Raw genomic sequence first — 17,807 nt, 5'->3', positions numbered from 1 at the left:
TCAACGCTACTCCCCAGTGTTATTTTGGGTATGCATCAGGCACTTCATTACGGATGCTTCAAAATACAAGCCTTTCTATTTGCAAGAGGAGCCTGTGCTGAACATCAGCTCAAAGGAATATTGAATTTGCACAATTTTCATGAATTTTTTACCTTTTTTTCCACACAATCACATCCATATTTGTAGAAAGGTAGATAATTAATCTAATAGTATGATTACAATAAAAAAACAATAAACATAAAAACAAATATGCATGCCAAATTAAGGGTAAACTATATTAAACGTAAAAACAAAATTCATTTGCAGCAAGGATCAGGGTGGTTTGTACTGACACAATATATACAATAATACACACAAATTATGGATTTTTATTTATGCATTTATTTTTTACAAAGATATTGATAGATGAACTGGAATCATTATTATGATGTTTTTACTGGCTGACGGCACCCATTCACTGCAGAGGATACATTGGTGAGTAAGTGATGTAATGCAAAATTTCTCTAAATGTGATGAAGAAACATTTCATCTTCATCTCGAACGGCATGTCATTTTTTTTAGCACATTGTTTTTTATTATGGGTGTGAAATTTTCCTTTAATGCATTCCAATGTTTGATCTACTGGTTATTTTAGTAGTTGATGTCTAACGTAAAAGTGCGCCCTAGTTGAGAAGTGGATTCGCTTGCAGACATCTTTTATAATTCGTGAACTTATTTTACCCAGTTGTAGTGACTACAGATATAAGCAATTTTATATTCATATGTGTATGTGTGTGTGTTTTGTTTAACACTTGTTATGCGTGTGCGTGTTTTTCTTTGCATATGTGTGTGTGTGTTTGTGTTTGTGATTGTTCACACTGGAAGAGATGAAGGGAAAGAGAAAAACTGCTCTCACATTTTAGCTCAGTATCCCTTATGAGCTCCCAAAAGAGCCCCAGAGACACGGCAAATGGAGGAAATGAATGATTTATTTACTTTTTGAATGCGCTGCAAAATATGCAAACGTCAGATGAAAAGCCTAAGCAAATCTATCTCCCCGAGGCAACAACACAGTGTTAAGTTGCTCCTTGAAGTCGTCATAAAGCTTTAAAAACTGACCATGAAACCATTTTTCCTTTCCTCATTATGGGACTCGAAACTATTAAACAGATGCCTCACTTGTGCATTTTACATATGAGGTTTGGAAATGGATTTAAGTAGATGAACTGCTTTCATAAGTAAGGTAATATAAGGTATCTGAAAGTGCCTCAAGTTGCAATCTGTCATTGAAAATGTTCTGTATGTTTCTGGTTTAACAGGCCTGTCAATGGTGAGGCTTTGTGTAACGGATACAACCAAAAACAGAATTTAACAAATATATAAACAGCTGTTGAACATTCAGAAAACCACCCAAAAATTTCAGATACTACTTAAGGGCACGCTCAGTTTTACACATGAATGAATATCAAAATATAAAAAATATCATTACAACTCCAGCGAAAAGCAGTTTTAGTTTCCATGCGAGAACTGCCGCATGTGGGTCGAGATCACATGACCTGCCAAATACTACCGTATAAATGGAAATGGCCCTGTTGTACGTAAATAGGATGTATTAACGGGAATTTTGGCTGGTACTAAAAAGAGTTTTATTGTAAGGATGCCATTTTATGAATAATTTTGGTTCCTCAAAGAAACAGATTTTTTTGGTCTAATATTTTTGTTTATGGACAACCATCAATGCCAAAAAAGAACCTTTATTTTTAATATAATCTCTCCACCTTGCAGTTAAAAGGCACCAATCACCTTTTCAGAGACACAATGCTTATTGCTTCTTTTATTTTCTTTAAGCTGCACTGCCATATAAACAACATTAACATTTACACACAAAGACTTCTACATTATATTAAAAAGTTCTGGACAAGCTGTTCATAATGAATCTGTCAGATAATTGTAATGAAACATTGGCAAGTTTATCATTTTTTTATCACTTACTCTATTATAAAACACTTAGCCTTCTCTTTGTATAACAAATGACTGACAGGAATCTTATCTCTGACCTTTAAGTGGGATTGGGTTTGAATTGATTTTGTAAAGCCTCATCTTTGCGGATGTAGACGTTAAGTGCCTTCCTTGGGGCATGATGGTGGCGCCTGGAGCAGGACTAGTGAAATCCGCTGGGAACCGCTTCACTCACAGTGATGGAATTAAGATGCTCAAACGTCCTGGTTTTTTGCGCTTCTGAACCAATGTTCTGTTCCAAAAAGTGGAAAAATAATAAAGTGCGACTAAAACTATTTTTAATAATGGGTCTAAATGTCAGAGCAAAGATGTTATACCCACAGTTTTCACTAACAAAACCCACGCAGAATAACTGAGTGCTTCATTACAGTGAACAGTGTGATGATATTGCACGTGACTTGTTTCCTCATTAGATCGTCTTCCTTTAGATTAACTCCAATATGTTTTCTGCTCCATGCGCTGTGACGGTATAACAATTCCCAATTAAAAACAGGCCAGTCTCGTACTGTACATGCAGCGATATCAATAGAGTGATTGTCCTCATGGGCCAGAGAACACTATCCCTCCACATCCACTATCCCTGACTGATGATCAGACCCCAAACTTTATCATACACAAGATCCGTCTCTGGCTGTTCTCTGACTTAGCCTACATATCAAGAAAATATTTTTACACGAGACACTGGTGTGAGTTGTAAAACCATCAGTTTAACAATTCATACATGAGCAGGGGTGAAATTGTACATTTAATTTCATTTCACATCTGGCTTCTGATTTGATTTGTGACCGTTAAACGACACAGCTGATATCATCTGAGGTCATTTAATATAAAACTCATTCATTCATTATATTATGGTTTATCATACGAAGAGGGTTATGATTTTTCAATGTGCATCCATAGTAATGCCGTTTTCAATTTAACTTGCTTTTACAATTTTACTTAAAATGAAATGGAGGAGGCTGGGTTATACACTAAAATTATGCACAAATCTGAATATGCCCATGTTTTCAGCTGTTTGATCATGTTTACAGTTCAGTCTGGTGTTAGGGTAGTTAAATGTTTTTACATAAATATTGATATATTGTAAGTATTTTACACACTTTAGTCATATTAGGTTTTTCAAATGAATTTGTAGCAGATACACGCTATGGTTAAAAAGTTAGGGGTGAGAATGTTTTGAAAATGCTATTGTTTTTTTAAATAAGTGCATTTTGCTCACCAAGGTTGCGTTTCTTTAATCGAAATACAGTATAATTGCGACATTATTGGAAGCTAAAATAATTCATTTTAATATATTTGGTCATATGCCCCCCTCCCACCCTTTTAATTTTGTGAATTTTAATTAATAAGAACAGCATTTATTTGTAATAGAAATCTGAAACAGAACGTACACGTCCCCATAACACTTTCTATTCTTTAGGGACTGATTTCAAAACTAGGGGGCAGATGTTACCTGGTGGTTTAGTGTGGCATTACGCCAAGAGGGCGGGGTTACGTACCGGTAGGTGGGAGGAGTTATAGTTTGAAAGTGCAAACGCAGGACAGCAGGAAACAAAAAAAAAATCTAATTCCCATATTTAAACCTTCCACCTGCGGCGGCGTACGTAAACATCGTAATAACAGCAACAGCGCTGGCGCTCTCTGACTTTAAAACCAGAGGCGATTAATGAAGCGTGTCGTTTCGTACAACACGCTACTTAGCACGTGTTTAGCGTGCGCTGTTTAAAAGGTTATTCTGGGGTGTTGTCAAACAGACTGTAAATGAACTTGATTAGGTTATAGTTAAAACGAAACCGCGCGCTTAAAGATGAGCGCTGTCTCGAATTCTATCAAAGTAAACGGCGTTTGCGCGGATAAACTGCGCCGTCGCTAGTGACAACTGAATCTAGGCAACATACTACTCGTGACAAAAGCGATTTAGCCTTCCGAAACTGAGTAAAGCATTTTTTTTGGACCGGGACACAACTATAGTGGTCTCTGGTAGGATTCCCCCCATCTGTTATCCTCGCGCACCCATGATTGAAAGTAAGAGATGGGCTGGGCCGCCTCTTTGTGACAATAGAGAAGAGCTGAAGGTGATCGCGGGAGCGGCAGCATCACCACCGTATTGCTCTTCACGGAGAAGGGACAGGGGCACCACGTCTGCTCAAATCCGTCTGAAAAAGCTACCGCAAGTTTACCAACGACCCCAGTAAGCTGGTTATTTGACGCGAATTGGACGAGCTGGTCTCACTCCTCCTCCTCCTCCTCCTTCTCCTCCTCCTCCGCGCGTGGGCTGCTCGCGCTGGGAACTGGAGAGCGGCACGAGAGAGCTCAGATCCATCCCAGCGTTCAACTCGCTGTACCGGATTCATTCGCGAACGGCGGATGTAATTTATCGAAGGAAACCCCCGAAAAGGCTTTAATCAATCGCACAAGCGTCTCTCAGCGAACGCGGCCGTTGCTCGGGGGCTGGATATCCGTGTTTTAGCCGCGCAAGACGCGTTTGACTCGGGAGAGATTGAATCGCCGTGGAGTCGGTATACGCACTTTCGCGCGGTCCGAACAGGTGCACGCGTTCATAACTCCATCCCGACTCATTTCTGAAGGTCTGAGTGGCGATTAGGAATTTATAACCACATTTGCATTTTCCCCCCCCTGCAATTTCTGGACTTAATCGGCAGTGCTGAAAGAGGAGAACTATGGATATCAAATGGCTTATTATAGCCTTTGCTGTTTTGGGTAAGTTATGTTTTTACTACACATTTCATCATTTTGCGACCTCCCCGTTTAATTACCCCCAGAGCTGATTGATAAGACGCCCTTTTAATTCATTACATGAACTTGTTGCAGTTTTGTGTCGTTTTTGATTAATGGTCCTGGTATTTGAGATACATTGACGCGTAGGCTGCACATTAATAATCTGGCGATGCTCGTTTTTCTTCTCGTCCACGTCGAGATGTTTCTACGACTTGTGGACGCATTTGACCCAAGTCATAATTCTATGGAAGTATGCGTAGTGCATACTGGAATATTAAGTAGTCTTTGATGCGGTCCAGCGACTAAGTTGTCAGCGCTTAAACACTTGACAGTGATAGTAAATTGATATTTTAAGTTATCTCATTGTGTGTTATGCTAGACGTAGAGAACGATTCCGTGTGTCCCTTAAATCCTTTTAAAGTTGTCATTTTGGCTACATACCGCGTAGCCAAATGTTCACGATTGCTGTGTACACTTGTGTGGATGATGGGGTGCGTTTACACCCTGTTGCAATGAAAAGATGTAGACTCTGTGTGAACACAGATTGAATGTGAGATGTCAATTGCTTAGAAATCTGTTTGCTTGTTTAACATGAATGTAATGGTGGCTGAGTTGATTGACCCAGCGGCGTGCTCTGAGTTGTTATCTTTGGTTTTTCTTCACACTTTGACAAACAGGAGGCAGCTGGGTCTCAACAGCTCTGGTCAAATGAGTGGGGTTTGGTTTGGGGTTAATGTTGGTTTGGAAAGCCCAGCAGGAGATTAATGTTCCTTTAAGGGGACATTAAATCAAGTAAACACTGCAGCACATTGATTGATTTGAGAACAATTTCACTCTTAAAGATGCACCCAGTATTCTTGTTTCTCTTTTTTTAGTGTTTAAATGCAAAGATACTAACAATACTTCCAGGAAATGCCATTGGTGATGTTTACTCTCATGATGTGAAGACCTGAGGCTTCTCCGTCTTCTGGAAAAATCCGTTTTTGTTTTTTTTTGGAGCGGGTTGCCTCTTATGGGTGCCATTATGTTGACATCATATGAGCAGCTGTGTTGTGAAATTTCTTTTGATATAGTTTGGAAAGATTGCATTTATGAGATGAACAGCAAAAAATTGTTATATATATATATATATATATATATATATATATATATATATATATATATATATATATATATATATATAAATATATATATATATAAATTCAGTTTATAGCACCTTTATAAATTAAATATAAACAAAAACAGCAAAAACACACCTGGTGCACATTCTGTATTTATCATTTTGCAGCAGTTTAAAACCCTTGCTGTATTTGTCTGTAGAAAAGGTAGCCTGCGCTGCAGTCTTTCTCTGTCCAAGGTGATTTGAACTCGCAAGACCTTGTAAAATTATGACTTCCCAGCTTATAAATATGAACTTCTCAAGACAATTTAAAAAGTGCATTTACTGTGGCTGCTACTGCTGCTAATAATGTCAATATATATAACAAAAAAAGCGTGATGAACAACCGCTAAATGTATGCTTACGCAAAAAAACGTATTGAGTGCAGCTTTGTCTTCTAACAACAGTTTTAAATCTTGACCTACTGCTTGAGGGCAAAGACAAGTCTGTGTCATTACAAGTTTATGACAGTGAAAAACACACCTTGCTCTTTTACACGCCAGACATCACACACACACACACACACACACCTGGATTCAGACTCACCTGTGTGAGGCTGTAGTGTGTCATTGGGTTAACAAGCAACAGGGTTCGCGTTGATGATGAAACTGTTGTCTAGTTTATACACTCAAAAACCGCTGGACAGCTGGTGCTGTGTTTGTGTTGTGAGAAAGCATGTTTTGCCAATAAACTAGGTTAATATGACATTGAGCTTGGACTCCCGTTGGATTATCCCAACCCCCCACAGATTGTATCCCCATATCCATGTAGATAAGTGGAGTCAGGATAGAACAGGCTGTTATTTCATTAATCGACACTCTTTTCCTCATGCAAAACACTTTTCAAGCTGCTGTCAGTGCTCACTCGCAGTTTTCCCCTAGTGCCAGTCACCGAGAAAAACCATTAATGTGCACATTTACATATTCTACTCATACCTCCCTCCCCCGTTCGCTTTTGTCCCTTTTCTCTTCCTCATCTCATAAGCAAATACCGTCATACTCATTCACACAAACTCTCTACCTCCTAACAAACAACAGATGGCTGTACCATCCTGGACAAGAGGCATGTTAGTTCTGCAGGGAGGGGTCTGGGTGAGAACGGAGTCTTGCTTATAACTTTTGATATAAAAAGGAACGGTGTCAGTAAAGTTGCATGCTTTTGCGTTTGCTCTCAGCAGGATGATTTGATCAAATGAGTGTGAGAAGTACAGCTAATTTGCACCATTTTGGGCACCATTTTATATCAAACCAGTTCCCTAGGTTATCTTTGATAGAGAATCCTACTGCTCCGTTAGCATTGAGGTTTTATTAAATTACATGCAAATGATCAGATTTCAATAAAGAAGATCTTCAGAACACTGTGGGTTTAAACGCAGGGGAACTCAAGGGTTTTTGAGGAAACGCATGAGCATTTTGATATTCACACAAGCAGGTGAACTGTATTTGAGTGAGTGAAGCAAACCTTTCACGAATGGAGCAGAAAATATTTTGTTTCTCGTTCTAAGTGAACATCTCCCTATCCCCCGTTTTTGTGTTATTCTCTAAAACCGCTCACAAAACAGCAGGAGAGACCATAAAACATTCTTCGTTCACACAAAGTTAATAGGCCCACAAACCGGTAAACACAACCATAAAAAGCTTTTTTATTTTATAGTAGTGTCACTGTTGTATTCATAATTAGCTTTCCTCACTCTTGGGAAAAACTTATTTTAGAAGACCGCGTGGTGTAGGGCTATATAGGCAATATGGCCAAAAATATTGTCTCGCTGTGATTTATCGTAATATTAATTTACCATTATTGTGGAAGAAAATGTTTGTTAGACCTGGAGAATGAAGGCAAAATGAACTGTCTGACCACAATTAAACTCCATATATTAGGGTTTTATTTTTCTCTCAATTCTGTGTTGTTGTTTTTTCCGGATTTTATATTTTATGGTTTAATACAAACTTATCTATAAATCCAACAGTTTAATCAACCTTTTAAAACACAATCAAATTAAAATATGAGTTATTTCACAATTTGTGTAAGAATGACACCACACCAGTCAAACACACAGACAGACAGACAGACAGACAGCTTTTGCAGTTGTCTTGCTTATTTCGTGTTGTTTAATTCTCTTTAGATGAACCCATTTCGAGTGAAAATGTTAATAGCTTATCATCGATAAACCAGTTTTATCACAATCTCTATATGATATAGTTTATCGCCCAGCCTAATGTAATGTTCATGCTTATCAAGACGTTACACTTGTGGTATTGTGGTCTGGAGATAAGGCTAGTGTGTCTGTGCTAGATAATGTTTTAGCTTGTTTGTCTGATCGCAGTGTTTGTTTATGCAAAAAGTGTCCCCATAAGCAACGTTATCCCTTTTTTAGAAACACACTAGCCTCATGGTATGCTAATTTTAACTACTTTTCATCCATTTTAATGCTGCTGTTTGAACACCGTAGAGGAAGCTGTCATAAAGAGAACGACAGAATGGAAAAAGTGAGTGCTAGAGAGAGATTATTCAAGGTGTTTGTCTGAAGCCTTTATTAGCCTCCCACTGACTCAGGCCCATTAGCTGAGCTTAGCTTCCCTGCATGGAGTTCACAAAAAACAATGCTCTCATTTCCTGACACTCAGGCTGGGCTTAATAAAGCCTCACTGAGTGGATTTTGGTTTTATTAGAAATACGGAGGAAATTAAAGGCGCTGTAAGCAATTTTAGACATTATTCTAACTTTGTTTTTCTAACATGCCCCTGTCATGCAAGACCCCCCTTGCAGCCTCCTATCCGACCTTTGCTAGGTCTGTTACCTTAAACCATAGCACATTATTTTAGCTCAATAATTATGCTGTGCTGATGAATATGCTTCAGGAACGCAGATGAGATTTTTTTTTTTTAAACTGAGTGGAGACCAAGCTGTCAGCAGTCCAATTTTTTCAGTCCAGAAAAATCACCAGCTCTGTCATAGACAATTGTATACAATCACAGTGGTTAAAACTACAGACACGAGGGTCATTTTATGGAAATGTCTGTTTTTCTCTCTTTAGCCTTTACAGAAATAGTACACTTGAAAAAACACTTTAGTAGAGCTGTACAATTTGGGGGAAAATATCTACATCTACTTGTGATTTTTTTCTTGTGATTGCGATTTGATTTGCTTCAGCTCAATATTGTAAATAATGTGCAGCACAGTATGGGTATTGTTATGCTGCTGGAAAAAAAAAACAATAGAAACCATCACAGAAATTCTTAAAGCTTCCATTAAACCATTACAACCATTTGTTTTGGGCATTATTCAGTAGAAATGACTTTTGTTCTATTGGTTGCCATCTGCCATATTACGTCACACCAAAAGAGCCCATCAAATACCAGTAGACGTTAAAACCAATACAATTCCCATTATAACCCTTAAATCCATTACATTTTCTGTTGTGCTTTGGAAGAGAATCCAGATTATAATAGTCTAATTTACTTAATTATTGAATTTCACAGAAAAAAGTTTTTTTAAATATAAATAAAGTTTATAAATAAAATTTTCCTCTTTTTTTTTTTTTTTTATCTGCCATCTCTCTCTATTGATCTGCTGATGTCTGTCCTGTGCACTCAAATTGAGTGCTCTCTTCACTCTTTCAGTACAAGACATGCCTTCTTACTGCTGATTGGCTGCAAGTGTAGTACTTTTTCTAAAATCGTTTAGAAGCGTTTAAGAAGCGGTGAGCTGCTAGTGTACATAGTGTAAAATCTGATTAATGATCAGTCCCTCTCACTCAATCAAAGGCGACCTTACTATGAATCTGGGGGCATCGTGTCTCCCTCATCCCCAGTGCCATCTGCACCCTGGATAACTTGCTAAGCAAATGGTACATTTTTAAGCTGTGTTTATTAAAATGTCACAGATAAACACTTAAAAGAAACTTACATTCGAAGTTACATCAGTGAAAATTCATAGAAGATTAACCAGACTTTTTCCTATTTCTAATTACGAATCACATAGTCTACCTTTTGTTGATAATGTTATCTTGCAGTTTAGTAAGCGAGTGAGTTAATTCAGGCAAGATCAGTGTTTCTCAGTGTTTTTACTCCAAGGCTCTCTGTTGTCCAAACCAATACTGAAAAGCTGGCCTCAGACAGTCTAATTTATTTATTACTATAAATATGACAAAGCTTCTTGTTTTCAAACTTTTTATGTATTACCATGAACTACAAGTATTAATCGACCATGATTTATTTAGTGATTTAGTTTTTTTTTCTCAGAACTTTGTGTTATTAATAGTATAGCAGGGGAAAGGGCATTATGGCCCTTTTCACAAGACCGATGACTTGTTTAATGGTCATCAGCATTGTAAATCCGCAGAAATTTGTATTATGTTACCTTTGCATTAAATTATGAAAAAAATCGTTTACGCTAGTGTGAGGGTGTTTCTAATGCAGCGTCCATGGGACAATTTGACATTGTTCGATGCCGTTATCAGTCTCTCAGTTTCCTTTTATTGAAAGTCATAAAGACACTAGTTGTCCTTTTGCTATTTAAGCAAATGGGAATGCAAAAATTTATGACGACTTCCGCTGCTGAGAAACCCAGAAATGTGAAAAGGGTCAATATTTGTACACATTCTGATTTGATATTTTTTTTAAAGCATTTTGATTTAAAAAGTATTTAATTATATTTATTCATTGGAAACTTTAAATTCATCCTTTGGATGTTTGCAGCATCCCAGTTTGAGAATCATTGCCGTGAGTGCTTTTGGATGAAAGAAATGGCTCATATGTTGAATCAGATTACAATGATTTTGCAAACATAATTACATCTTGGGTACAAAACATAAATAAATAAATAAACTGACAAATTATTTGAATTTAAGCAGCGGTTGTGTTGATTCAGCGTTGATGGTCATGAAGGAAATGCTGGCTTTCTCCAAAACCCCCATTCTCCATGTCAGCAAAATGATTTACAGACAGTGTTTCTGAATGGCTACATAGCCTACGGCTGTCACAAAGACAGGTGTCATTTCTCAGGACATCCATTTCAGTCATGTCAAGTAGAAGAGGCATTTTAAGTGTGGAGTTCAGAAAATGTGGCCATCACTGTTTGAAGCAGGAAACGATGGTAATTTATTTATACGTACTAATAATTTATTTAGACTATTTTACAATAAAATAAATAGTGTGTGAGGACTTTGGTCAGATGGGGTAAGACTGACCATTTGACAAGTTGCAGTCGTCATTCTATTCTAACCTGGCCATGTTAGCACTCTACTGGCCATCAGTGCTGTTTACACCCAGCGTTCAACTTCAACACAATGGGGTTAAGAGTCCCAGTGATGTGTAAGATTCTTGTAGAACACACACAGACACACATTGCACAGATACACAGTGTGTTCATAGGAACATGATCATTGCACTCTTTCTGAGGAGCCTGTTTACACCTCCCACACAACACTTTGGTATCGCTCCATGGCTTTTCAGTCAGTCGTTGCACCCTGTCATAGAAAATGGTTGTCCTTCAAAACCCTGAGAATGTCGCTGTAGTTAGAGGGGGGCTCTCAGTTGCTTGACTCCTGAGTGACCCATTGCTCCAGAATGCTGATCCATGAATGTTTAGCTGTGAGCGTCTAGCTGGGGTCTCAGGGCCCTATTTGTCATATGTCTGATACATCCTGTGTATGTTCAGGACTGCCTTGAAATGAGACCAGTGCTACACATGTTTATACATTCATGGCATGCTGTTCATTTTCCACGCTTCAGGGGATTATTACCGTGGTGAAGATCTGTATATAGATTTAAAAAGCTATTACTTTACAGAAAGTATAGTTTTTGAGTTACAGATAAGGAATTATACTCTACTCTTTAAGATTTTCTTACATTTAGGGGAGATTGCAACTCATCATAGTGAACTCACAATATCAACATTTTAATGTTGAACTCTAAGTTCTGGATTAAAAATGAATGAGAATTGACTCTGCATGTATTAAATTGTCAAATGCAGTAAACTGTCCAAAAATAAGCCACAGCTTATATGTTTTATCCCTTGGCATGCTGGAAGCTGGTTGTGCTATCATGAGTTAAAGGTCAAGAAGGCATTTAGTGTGGGTGTGTCACTTTCCAATTGTTCACTTTTATCAGGTCTACTGCTGTGATACTTTATCAGCTTAAATTGTGTGGCACTTGAATCACCAATGTTTGTGTGTGTGTCCTCTCAGGTTCTTTGTAGTTTATTTTTGGTTCCTTCTCTGTCTATTTGTTCGTGCAGGTAGGTGTGTGCTTGCCTGAAGTAGCTCAGATTAGATCTAAACAAAATGGAAACATGTAGCAGGGGGTTGGGGTTAGTAAGCTCATTTCTGTCCCCTTGGCTATTATACAAGATCTCCGTAGTTGGCTCTGATCTGTGCCTGGTAACTGCCTGTGGCTTTTCCACACTTACAAGAAAACAGACCCCCTCTCAAGATCTGACCAAGAAACTAAGGATTTTTCCTGCATGTTGGACCTCATTCAAGTAGCTTTAAGTGTTGCAGTCACTTCTTTGAAATTCTGTTCAAGAGATCCCCCCAACCCCCCACACACAGCAGCTGAGCACACACACAATTGCATGACCCCCATACACAACAAACGCCCACACCCCTGCAGAGACACTTATTTAGACATTTAGATCATTTACTATATTTAGCAACATTTATATGTTCTGTAGTAACACTTCCCAATAAAATCTTGAATTTTGAGACAAAATGTTTTGGATTTTCAATTTTTTTTGTAAAAATACATAAAAATGTAATTAAATTATCATTAAAATACAGATCTAGATCTGCCATTGTAGCTCTAGGCCCTATATGATTTGTAACAGAAGAGGCAAAGACACAGAAAAGGCTAAAGGACCTTAAATAGTTTAGTGGACATAGCTTGGGATTTCTAGAAGTTTTTAAAGGCAGTAGTTTTCAGTGGAAACTTACAGGGTTTTGCTTCTGTTTGAGAACTTGACATACAGTAGCTTGTAATTTCTATAGGATTTTGCTCTGCGATGAGAGTCTCTGGTGAGTCCAAGTACTCAGAAAAGATATAGAAGTTTGGGAGCTTTAGGCTAGACGGAATTACATTCAGAAGTTTTCAATGGAAATCAGTTGGGAAGAGTGCTGCTCCTGTCCTGTTTGAGACTCCATAGATGGAAAGCGTGAGTATAGTAGGTTAGTAAAGATGTAGTAGTTTTGAGACAGAACAGTTTTGAGTCTTGACTGTAACAAGTTTGGTGAATGTAGGCCGAACCATGTTACAGTGCAGAATTTTGTTTTTGTTTGTTGTCTTTATCATTTTAACTAGATTTCCTGTTTGCCCCTAAAACCAGGCACTACCAATAGTCCTGACATCTCTCTGGGGAAGGTCCTGAACACCAGTGATGAAGCCAACCCTTATAATTAGCATCTGTCATGCCTGAAAACTGCTTTTGAAGTAGACGAAAGCCTGACTCTATTGAGAGACACTGCCATTACTGCTTTAGCAAACCCAAGGAATCTGAGTGATCGCACTTAAAACGACAGAATAAAGCAGTCAATCAGGAGCAGTGTGTTGGCAGGGCTTCATTAACTCTGGTCAGATGCCTGCTGTCTGATTGTTTTTCTTTAGAACAAAGGAGCAAGTGGACGGGCAAAAATGGTGGAGTAGGAATGAGGGATTAGAGGATAAAGGCTTCTACTTTTCTTTTAGGACACGCTGCCATCCAAAGACAGAACGTGACTGACAATTGCTATAGAAGCCAGTCAGAAGAGACTAATTAATTGTTAATTAGCTTTCTTTCTAATGTTGTGCTGTGTGCACAAAGATGGAGATGGAGATTTTGATTTAAAAACTAAAAGCTGTGATTGACTCGAGACTCAAGTTGAGTTTAGCTTGGGGTTCCATTGGGTTGTCTTTGACAAGTACCAGTCATTAGTTGACTTATAATGATTTAGTGCTTTAAAGTGTATACATACAAACAAAGGAGGCAATGGAAAGGGGGTAGGGTGGGAGAAGTACTGAGAAGCAGAGACAGTCAGGGGTCTGTGGGTGGCTAGACTAGACACTTAACAGGCGCGAGTGGTTATCCCGGTGGGATGTTGGAGCGCAATGGAGTCGCCTGGTCACAAACACTAAATTTTTTAGCATGTCCATGGAACTGATGGATGAAATGGTGGAGTGGGTTGTCTGCAGCCTGCTCATGAATAATTCATAAGGGCACTCGGGGACATTGGGAAAGGCGGGTCAGTCTGTGGGTGGGGTTGATTGCATAGATGGAGTGATAAGATGGGGTCCAGAGAAGACACAACGATTGTACTGTTCTGAGCGATTGACCGTAAGTAGGACATTCTTGGACAACACATTTTTTTTGTGGTCTTGGGCAACTTTTCTGTTGGGGTTAACTGCTTCACTGCATTGTAAACCATCATTTGCCAATAATTGTGTCCATACATTTTATTTATAGATTTCAGTTTCAGTGATTGATTCAGTAATTGTTTAATCCCAATTCCCAGGGATCCAAAACATGTCATAAATCAATCATACTTGGTATTAAGATGTCTTTAGTGATCTTATAACAAGTGGTAAGTTACTGTTTACGCCAGCTATTAAAGGGATAGTTCACCCAAAATTACAAATTAATTTGTTGATTAATTGCTTACTTTAATTAATTTCTCCCTCTCATTTTGTACAAAATCAGTAAGACCTTCATTCATCTTTGGAACACAGATGAAGATATTTTTTGTGAAATCTAAACTTTCTGATAGCAATGCAACTGACACGTTCAAGACCTAGAAATGAAAAATACATTAAAATAATCCATGTGACATCAATTTTAATTGCATGAAGCTACAAAATGCTTTTCGTATGCAAAGAAAACAAAAATAATGACTATTCAACAATTTCTTTTTTTCTATGTGAGTCTTTAACAAGTGACAGAATTGTAATTATTGGATGAACTGTAGCTTTTTTTTTTTAGCATTTCAAAAAGCATCTTCAGTGACCACTTGTGTTTTGATTTTGTACTCCTTCTTTTGTCACTCTACATCACTTTCACAGGAGTGCTTAGTATGAAATGTAAATTCAATTGAATTTATATATGTTGGGTGAAAAAGAAAGTCAAAAAAGCATAAGGAGGGCAACTGCAATTTCAAATGCAGTGGGTTTTATTTTTTTGCCATAATTCTGCAACATTTCAATGGCATACTTTTATGCACCTTCTCTCACCATGTCTAAGAATGATCATGTGTGGGCAGCGAGTAGGCAGAGCTTCACTTCAGGCAGGGAAGCATTCGGGACTGTAGTATTTCCACTACAAAATGCAATGTGATCACTTGAATTTTTGACTGCATAAACATGGTTTCAGGCATTCAATCACAAAACACTTTAGACCCAGTTTCCACCTGTATTTAGCACTGATCACTTGTGATTGGATCTTCTAAAACGCATTGCAGTCCCAGGTGGAAATGGGGCTTACCACGATGTTTGCATTTGCTATACTCTCAAACACCTCTGTTACCACCATTTTTAGCCCGCTCTTTTTTTACTCTGTAAATAACTTCAGGTGAGGTTGCTTCTGAAGTAGTACAGCATCGGTCATTAATCTGGGGTCATTAACCTGTTTGTGGCACACGTAATGTAAGGCTTCTCGAGAGAGACCCCTTTATACTCTCTGGCTGGAAGAATGAAACATGATCTCGCATACTAATAGAGGGCAACTTAGATTAAATATGTGAAAGTATGGTTAATGTTGCTCATCTTGTAAAATATGATGTAATGTCACTATGATTTGTACTATGATTATTCCCTGATTACAATGTAGGGACTCGCTTTAAGATGTTTTGTTGTCTCCTCTCCATTTCCGATGATACAGTAAAATTAACAAGTGGAATCTAAGATTAATATTGATCTACTGAATTAACTAGCAAATGAACTAGCCAGATCAATAAACACTATAGCTACATTTAAAGCATGCAGCATGAATCACTGCTGACAATTTGAATCTGTTTGGCTACTTCCTCTGCCTGTGGTTCTAATGACATTCACTGCTTCCTCTGCCTCAGGATTAAGTGAAAGCTGAGGGAAGTATCCCTGTTGTATTGCGAAATATGGCTCTGGTGCAATAGCTTCCTCCATTTATCTTCTGCACTCTCTTATACTATGATGCAAGAAGTAGTTTTTGGAAAGATCTATGTGTTTTGTTTCTTGTTTTGGTAATTAGAATAGCCTCCATAGCATAGAGTATATAAACAACATTGGGGGAAACATGACTCAACTCTGGTGAGATACATCAGAAGATTTTTTTTCTCTTGGACCTAAAGGCAAGGTGTACTAGTCTGGATAAGGTTTTTATTACTTTTTTTCATTCTTATGTACCAACCTCTTGGTTTCTTTTCAATACGCTAGGTTAGTGGTCTGGATCTTGTCTGGAAATCTTAATTGTTACAAAATATAATGTTCCCTTTGAGTGGGACTGCGTCCTAAAATATGCAAAGCAGAAAAGCAAAAAGTAATTATATTAAATAATATAAATGATTATGTTTATAGTAATCCATTATTACTTAAAATTATTTTAAATATACTAACAAACTAAGAGGAAAGCCAGGCAGTTTACAAATTATTTGTTAATGGTTGTCACAGTATAAAATTTACCACTAAAGATGTGGATATGGCATGTTAGTATGTGTGCAATCAGTGTGTTTGCATTCCATATACATATGCATGTGTCATCCTCTGTAAAGTCTTTGCAACATAAATGGTCACAATGAATATTTAAAATGTGTGTATGAGATGTGTAGACGTCAACCTCTTAGTCTCACCTTTGTGCTGCACAGTAAAGAGCAAAGTGTTAGATGGGTTCATGGATTATTGATGGAGGGAACAGTGCTAAGCAGAGCAGCAGATGGTTGTGTGGCCTGTATGCTCCTGCCGGAGAGGAAAGAGAGAGCACTTATTGGCTGAGTTTGCATGTATGTTGTGCTGGTGTATGTATGAAGCTGGTCTTTCCAACCACACTTTTGTCTTTCGGCATATGAATTCTGGACTGCTTTTGCATTTTTACACTGGCCAAGAACCACTTGATTTGTAAGAAAAAAACAGTCTGTAAATGGCCAACCATAGTTTAGTATGTTTTTATTTATATGGCATTTAGGGGTGGGTTTATCTTAAATGGCAGGTATACATTACATTACATCTAATTAATATATTGTTTTATTTTGACACAAAAGGACCAATTCTCTTTTTTTGTCAAGCACTCCTAATGCACGTTAGAGCAACCTAACGATCCTGGTTAATTTCGATTAATCATGCAGCCCTAGTAAACATTGGCTCACTCTGGACCGTGTACTATAAATCAGGATTCGACTGATATATGGGATTGCCTATGCGCTGGACCTTTGCCCCTGACTCTAGCTTCTTATGTGTTTTAAGTATCCATCAAATGTAACAAATTGCCTCTGCGTGAAAGGAATCGCATGTGCAGTCACACACATGTTTTGAATCAGGCCCAGACCTTTACTTATATTTAGGACCCTTGTAATTCTGAGTCATGTTGAGTGTGAGGTGTCTTGTCATTGTACACATGCAGTGTGTAGTGTCCAACACCACCTGTCTCCGTGTCCCAAGGATATTTAATTTGTATAGTTTACGGACACTCAAAGGCAGCCTAGCACATGCTCTCCGATTCATCGAAGACCCTGACCCAGAGTCTAGAGGAGAACCGCCTCAGCCTAACAAAGGGAAAAGAGCTTCAGAGAGCTACAATAAACAGCTAACTGCAAAATCCATGAACTGTCTTATCTTTAGGGTCGATGCTTTTGCTTCGGCACTGAAAATACTCTGAATGGGTAACTATAGGTTCACAGCGTGCTCTTCTCTTGAAAGAAATGAATCCGTGTTAAACAGAGGCCAGCTCTCTCACCTATTGTGTTCAGCAGCAGGCTTCC

At 38.1% G+C, this 17,807-nt stretch overlaps 1 protein-coding gene across 1 annotated transcript in view; it reads left to right on the top strand.

The window, feature by feature from the left end:
* The first annotated feature begins 3,630 nt into the window (after positions 1-3,630).
* The window catches only part of igsf3 (immunoglobulin superfamily, member 3), a 126,339-nt gene continuing 112,162 nt past the window's right edge, over positions 3,631-17,807 (top strand). The window contains exon 1 of the mRNA XM_043249536.1: positions 3,631-4,719. Within this exon, the coding sequence (XP_043105471.1) occupies positions 4,680-4,719 (40 nt within the window). The 5' untranslated portion in view covers positions 3,631-4,679. The remainder of the gene's footprint in view (positions 4,720-17,807) is intronic.

This window comes from Puntigrus tetrazona, chromosome 9 (genome assembly GCF_018831695.1).
Source record: "Puntigrus tetrazona isolate hp1 chromosome 9, ASM1883169v1, whole genome shotgun sequence".
Taxonomy (NCBI): domain Eukaryota; kingdom Metazoa; phylum Chordata; class Actinopteri; order Cypriniformes; family Cyprinidae; genus Puntigrus; species Puntigrus tetrazona.
Note: the sequence above shows the minus strand (reverse complement) of the source record. Positions and strands in the feature narration are given on the sequence as shown.